The sequence below is a fragment of the Glycine soja genome, chromosome 1 (assembly GCF_004193775.1).
Source record: "Glycine soja cultivar W05 chromosome 1, ASM419377v2, whole genome shotgun sequence".
Taxonomy (NCBI): Eukaryota; Viridiplantae; Streptophyta; class Magnoliopsida; order Fabales; family Fabaceae; genus Glycine; species Glycine soja.
The window spans coordinates 34,290,389-34,297,748 of record NC_041002.1 but is presented as its reverse complement, the minus strand read 5'-3'; the positions used below and the strand labels follow the sequence as shown (position 1 = coordinate 34,297,748).

Below are 7,360 nucleotides of genomic sequence, written 5' to 3'. Positions count from 1 at the left end.
GTACAACATTTTAAAAAAACCAAAAAAAAAAACTTCCGGAACAACCTTCTTCCGGAAGAAGAAGGAAGTATTCCGGAAGACCCTTTTTCCGGAAAACTTCCAAAAGACACTTCTTCCGAAACATTTTCTGGAGTTCTTTCGAAAGTCCACCTTCTTCTTCCGGAAGAAGTGTCCTCCGGAAATTTTCCGGAAAAGGGTCTTCCGGAAGTTTTCCGGAAAAAAATTCTTCTGAAAATAACCTTCTCGGAGGGGCATAATTGCCCATTCACTGTTTGCTGGGTGTCCCAACAATTTTGCTGGGTGCACGTAGCAACTCCCAAGAAAGTTACACTAAGGAAGTACAATTTTACGAAAAAAAAAATAGGTGCTGTAAAAATAAAAAATGTAACCTGCCATTTATAACCAAAAATACCCACAACAACATTTAGCCCAATCAATGTTTCTCCCTCTAATTTTAATTAAATTAAATTTTATATTGTTTTATGTTCTCGCACATGCACTATACAGAGCAAGGTACGAAAGTTTCGTGTTCTTGGCACATACAACTACCCCAAGATTCAGAAGTTGGATAGAGAAGAATAGAAGAGTTTGATCAAATTGAAGTTCAAATCCTTTCTGCTGAGCTGTTGTTCCAGCAAGTTTGTGATATATATCATCAATTAGCATGTCAACCAAGTTTGGAAGATTGGTGCCTTTGGTTTTTTCCAAAAGGGGATTTTCCACCTCCACCAGTATTCAAAAGGGTGGTTCTGAGGAAGGTTTAAAATCATTGAACCTCTGTTCTGCAATTAATCAGGCTCTTCACATTGCCTTGGACACTGATCCCCGGTGAGTCTCTCAATTTATTTATTTATTGAGGAGATATCTAGTGAGAGGTGATAAGAGTAAATCTTGATCATATATATTCATACACATGATCAAGAATTTTTTATGTTTTAATCTTAATCATCAATTTCAATTATTAGTTCAAATTCACTTCTTTCAGGATCTCATATGGTGTCATCTTTCACCTTATTTGTATCGTCTCCTATAAGTATTTATTTATTTATTTATCCTTATCCTATATGTGTAGATACATACACACAGCTTGGAAATCTTATTCACTGTATTTGTTTTATGAATTTTGACTAATTGGTGTTTCAAACTGTGTTCAGCTGTTGTTTTATGCTGTGGTTTTTACCTTGTCTGCTGGATTTTTCTTTTTTAATTACAATGTACAAGTTACTGTAACTTTTAAATCAAATCAGGTGATGAAATGGTTTGAAAAATGTCTTTGGTTTTTGCAATTGTGGTGTGTATCATTTGCATTGTTTCCCTATTAGTTTGAAAGGTGATTGAAATTTCAACAGTGAAATCACAGGAAAAAAAAAGTTAAAGTGAGAACCTGAGGGGGAAAGAAACATTGGTTTGCAATATCTAACATCATTAAAGAAACATTCAATTCTGAGTTTTTTATTTGACTTGTATTTTTCTGTCAAAACTTGATCTTTACTTTAAATTAGTGGGTTCTGTTTAGGAAGTGGATATCTGGGCTCTATATAGGATTCAATAAATATCCTGTGTACATCCTTATCTTTTCTTGCACATCATCGCAGTTCTTATGTTTTTGGAGAGGATGTCAGCTTCGGTGGGGTCTTCCGTTGCACCACTGGATTAGCAGACCAATTTGGTAAAAAGAGGGTTTTCAATACTCCTCTCTGTGAGCAGGTATTTATTTGTATGTATTTCAAATTGTCTCTGTTCTTCTTTTCTTTCTGTTCTCCTATCTCTCGTGTAAATATATATAGTTAAGAAACACAATGAAAATATGATTCTAATAACGGAAATCAGAAGTAAATTCTAACATCCAAGAGAAGATGAAAGATCATTTTCTATCCAAGAGGGGGGAAAGAAACATAAATATGAGCATTTTCTCAAGTATCGGCTGATGGAATCTTCCTCTGAAATTGTATCCAAAGATTTGATTGTGCATTTCATTGTATTTCTTCTTTTTACACTAAGTATCTTTCTAATTATTTCTGTAATATGTATATCCTATTAATTGACTTAAAATTTTTACATTGTAATGCTACTCACAGGGTATTGTTGGTTTTGGCATTGGTCTAGCTGCCATGGTGAGTCTCAGAGGTTAAAATTACTTATTTCTAGCTTTACCGTCAATCCTTACTATAGTCTGGTATATTTAAGCTATTATATTTTTTACCTGGCAGGGAAATCGAGCCATAGCAGAAATCCAGTTTGCAGATTACATTTTCCCTGCTTTTGACCAGGCAAGATCCCTTCCCATGGCTTGGTTTAGTCAAAGCCTCTATTGATCAGTAATTGACAAATTTTCATTTCCAGATTGTCAATGAAGCTGCTAAATTCAGATACCGGAGTGGTAACCAATTTAATTGTGGAGGTAAATTTCTTTCACTGCTTTAGTGTTAAAGTTTGACTCATCTCTATTTTCACTTGTTGTATTAAATTTTTTTTACACATTTTTATAGGTTTAACAGTTAGAGCCCCTTATGGAGCTGTGGGCCATGGTGGGCATTACCACTCTCAGTCTCCTGAGGCTTTCTTCTGTCATGTTCCTGGTATCAAAGTATGGTGCTTTCATATGGACTTCAGCATGTTTGTTAGAACCTTTTTTTCTATACTTCTGTCTCTTGTCCCTGTTTTCCAAATAATAAAGGCCACCTACTATGTACTCTTTGATAGTTCAATAGACTATAGAAATGTTCAAATTCTAAACCAAAGGCAGTATGGCAAGGCAAGAGTTGAAATCCATGTGAAAAGAAGATTATGAAGGTGAGGGGGATAGTAATGACAGTAAATCATTTTAAAAAGTGGCAGACTAAGTTCTTCGATTACTATAGCTTCTGAAAAGAAGATGGAAGTTGTTAATGTATAAATGTATATTGAAATGGACCAAATATATTGAAGTAGACTGTTATTTTATTAGAGAAAAGGTGCTTTTGACTAGCTGCATTAATACCAATGACCAGCCAGCCGACATTCTAAATCTCACCAAGTCCCTTAGGGGTACCCATTTTGGGTTCATTTGTGACAAGTTAGGTGCACTTAATCTGTTTGAGAATTATAGCATATCACTCATTTCTTGTAGGAAAACCAAATTTCTTGTAACTTTCTGTCTTTTTTGCATAATTACTTTTTTTTCAAATGCCTCAAGAGTTTCTTCTATAGGTGGTCATCCCTCGAAGTCCACGGGAAGCAAAAGGGTTATTGCTATCTTGCGTACGAGATCCAAATCCTATAGTATTTTTTGAACCGAAGGTTGTATTCTACCAAAAAAGCCTTAATGAATTATGTGCACAGTATGTGGCTTTCACAATTCTAATCATGTGATTCTTGGTTTCAGTGGCTTTATCGTTTGGCTGTTGAAGAAGTACCAGAGGATGACTACATGCTGCCTTTATCTGAGGCTGAGGTACACCACATGTCACACTAAATAAAAGAAGGAATAGAAGTTCTGCATAACACTATTGATGCAGCATTCTGTAAAACATTTACTCTTATGAATATTGAAACGTGTATTCAGGTAATTCGGCAAGGAAGTGATATAACACTTGTTGGATGGGGAGCTCAATTATCTATAATGGAACAAGCTTGTCTTGATGCTGAAAAAGTAAGTGGTCGTTGCATTGCAACTGAAAGCTTTTAAAACTTGTATTCTGCATTGCACCATATTTTTGTTTATTGTTGGTTATGGTGGGAAGTCATACTGGAGAATTTCACTTAATGCAACCTAATACACTTGGTATGTAGACTCAGTTTTTCCACAAAGGAACAGAATTGGGTTGCAACCTACTATGCGTGATTGCATTAGATATGGAAGGGAAACCAAGTTGAATAGAATTAGGTCTTGCGATCAAATAGCATAAAAAATATCACATTTAAACTATGTGTAATAATTGATCACAACGTCTAGGAAGAATTTCATTATCGCAAATAAATTCAAGTATTATACTAATCCAAAATATTTTGGAATACTGAACCATGAAAAATAAGGGGAAAATAGGCAACACCCGACAAATCATGCGTGCATCATTTTATGTCATGTCAATGAACATATATGTCTAGGTGCAATTTTTGTTTTATGCAGCTGAGTGGGACATCAATTTTGATTGGGGATATTCTATATTTTTCATAAATACACTGAGGGTAGGCAGGAAAATTATTAGTTCTGTTCCAGCTTGCATGGAATACATCCTCTGTTTCAGAGAAAATTGTGATTTTGAGTAATTTGGCTTATATTAGAACAATCATCTTAGCTATTTTTATATCATACCAAATATAAGGATCATCATTTCCCTTATAGGAACCCACAATGTAGTTTTCAATGTCATATACCATACTAATTATGATGAGGTTTGTGTTAGAGAGTAATTTATTGTCCTACCTCTGGTCTTAACCTCTTCACAAAAATTAAGAAACTGTTAATTTTGTTACTGATATTAAATTTGTCATTAATTTGTATAATTTTTCTAGAATTACCCTTAGAACTATTGGGATATCATTCTCTTATAAAAAGGACCGAGACAAACATCCCAAAAGGTTCTTACAAAAAGGATCAAAGGTAGTATTATACTTGTACTTGACCTAATTCATCAGTATAACTACATAAACAGTTAGTCTAACTAAAACTAGTAATATGATCCCATTTGCTGGCTCTCCTCTCTTATTTTCTAAGGACTTTATAAGTAACTTGATATTCTTTTATACTACTTGGTGTCAATTCATAATTTATGTGTTTACTGAAGAACAAAGTCGTTCTGTTCTGTAAAAGAAAGTTTGACATTACAATTTTCCATTTATGCGATAATATAAGGATTTCATTTTCTAAGTGGAAGTCTAGATTTTATCTCTACTGAAATTCTAATGCTGTTATGTGATTGTGCAGGAAGGAATTTCTTGTGAATTGATTGATCTGAAGACACTAATTCCTTGGGATAAGGAAACAGTAGAGGCCTCAGTTAACAAGACAGGAAGATTGCTTGTAAGTATATAATATACAGTTTATAGAATACTACTGTAACCTATTTGGTATCACCTTACATGATGAATTGAATGTACTCTGTATAGGTTAGTCATGAAGCTCCTATAACTGGAGGTTTTGGTGCTGAAATCTCAGCTTCCATTGTTGAGCGTTGCTTCTCAAGGGTATGCTCAGCCTTTTATTGCTATTTCCACCACACTGTATCCCCTATAATTAAATAAACAAATGCATATTTTCTATATATTGTGAGGACTTTCTAATATGGCATTCCATATAAAAGGATTTTTTTTCCTTAGGGTGAGGGGACTGTTTTGAAATTGAGTCATTAATTTGAATGATTCAGTACCATGTGCCTATAAAAATGGGGTTACAACTTACAAGAGCATACAAGTGTAAGCTTAGCCCATAGGATTATTCTTGTCTACAGATTTTCCTTTCTAATTCTACCCACAAAAAAGGGTGATGTTCATCTTTGTTAGCCTTATCCACAAACTTTCAAGAAGTCTCAATTCACAAAACTGGAAAACCAATAAACAACACTTTACCAGAGTTGAGAAGTATAATCACAAAAGGCTAGAACCTATGGCAAAAAACTTAACAAAAAGAAAGACCTAGAGCATCAAGATTCAGGCCTCCAAAATGAATAATTGGATCTCAAAACGCCAAAATCCCACCAAAAGGAATAAAAAAGGCTTGGTTGTTTTAGAATGTAAAACTGTACATCTGATTCAATGAAAGCTTCAACAAAATGATTATACCATATTCAATCAGGACATGTCTCAAGCTTGTCTTTCTCTTCTGTGGCACAGTTAGAGGCCCCTGTAGCAAGAATTTGTGGTCTGGACACTCCTTTTCCTTTAGTTTTTGAACCTTTCTACATGCCATCAAAAAATAAGGTAACTTGTTTGTAAACCTCTTCGTTTTATTTTTTCTTCATTTGTATGTGTCATGTTTAAGAGCTGTCTTGACTGATACAAGCTTCTTACTCATTCAATACAGATATTGGATGCAATTAAATCAACTGTGAACTACTAATGAGCTTATATAGTCACCATTTTTTGGCCTTCTATAAGGTCATGATGCCATTGACTGATGCATTAGTATATTGCACCATGGAGTTCGGAGGCTATACAAAAAATGAAATATAAATGATCAGCAAAAAAGAACAATGGCCATGCAAATGTAATACTTTTAATTTTCTCTAAGAGGCCATGTGTATTGGGAAACATCAAATATTTGAAGGGAGTGACCCCCATTAGTAAATCTCCTATAATAAATGGACTTTCCCTTTAAATGTGAAGTTGATAACTCAAATGTAGTTTTCTGCGTCCTACCAATTGTAGCTTGCAAGTTATTGACCAATTTGATGTGATTTTTTTTATTCATGATGTATCCAAGGGTATGGGAAAATATTTAATAAATATATTGTTAAAATTAGGTTAAATTACTTTTATTTTACCTTAATTTATTTATCAGATCAATGTAGCCCCTTTATTTTTAAAAGGAGGTTGAATTAAGTCTTTTATTTTTTTTAAATGCATTTAATATGGTCTTCTTTTGTCTTTTTGTTAGCTCTGAATATTTTTTTAAAAATGGATCCAAATTTGGTTTAAAATGAGATCAAATTGAATCTATTTTTTTTTTTTAAAAAAAACACAAGGGATTTAATTAAAAAAAATTTAAAATAAAAGAGACTAAATTGAATCTTTTTTAAAAAAAGGATTTAATTTAAAATTTTAAAAACTAAAAGGATCAAATTAAATCATGTAAATAAATTAAGGGATAAAAAAAGTAATTTAACTTTAAAATTAACAATTCAGAAACTCAAATAAAAAAATTATAAAATTAAAAATAAAAGTTAAACTAAAGAATTTAAAATGTAAATATTTTATAATATCAAAATTTAATTTAATCATTTCCGTAAAGATCTTTTTTCATGTAGTGAAAACATTAAAAAATTTAACTTTAAAAATAAAAAATATTTTATTAATAAATTTAATCTTAAAGGGATTTATAATACAAAATTAATTAAAAATGATTAAAATATTTATATTATATTATTGTTCAATAATGTATTTAGAAGATAAAAATGAATTATTTAAAAATAATTTAGTGATTTAAATATATATTTAAATTTTCTTAATAAATAAAATATATGATAAATATTTTCATAATTAAGAATTGAAAAATTTAACTACCAAATAAAAAAATCTAAAAAACATTTTATTTTACTATGTTATTTACTCAATTAAGTAATGTTCATTTAATTCCTGTAATGAAAATTAAAAGCAAATAATATTTTTCAATTTTCTAAAATAAATAATTCAAAAATAACACCCCACAATAAATAAACACAAT

General features: G+C 31.8%; 1 protein-coding gene across 1 annotated transcript; it reads left to right on the top strand.

Moving 5' to 3' along the window:
- Positions 1-487: 487 nt before the first annotated feature.
- On the top strand, positions 488-6,423 carry LOC114415024 (2-oxoisovalerate dehydrogenase subunit beta 1, mitochondrial). The gene is made up of 13 exons (XM_028379527.1): positions 488-828; positions 1,596-1,707; positions 2,079-2,114; positions 2,211-2,270; positions 2,344-2,401; positions 2,490-2,587; positions 3,190-3,279; positions 3,365-3,433; positions 3,545-3,631; positions 4,907-5,002; positions 5,089-5,166; positions 5,812-5,898; positions 6,002-6,423. The coding sequence occupies exons 1-13, from the start codon at positions 665-667 to the stop codon at positions 6,035-6,037; spliced, it is 1,071 nt and encodes a 356-aa protein (XP_028235328.1). The 5' UTR covers positions 488-664; the 3' UTR covers positions 6,038-6,423.
- The last annotated feature ends 937 nt before the right edge of the window (positions 6,424-7,360 follow it).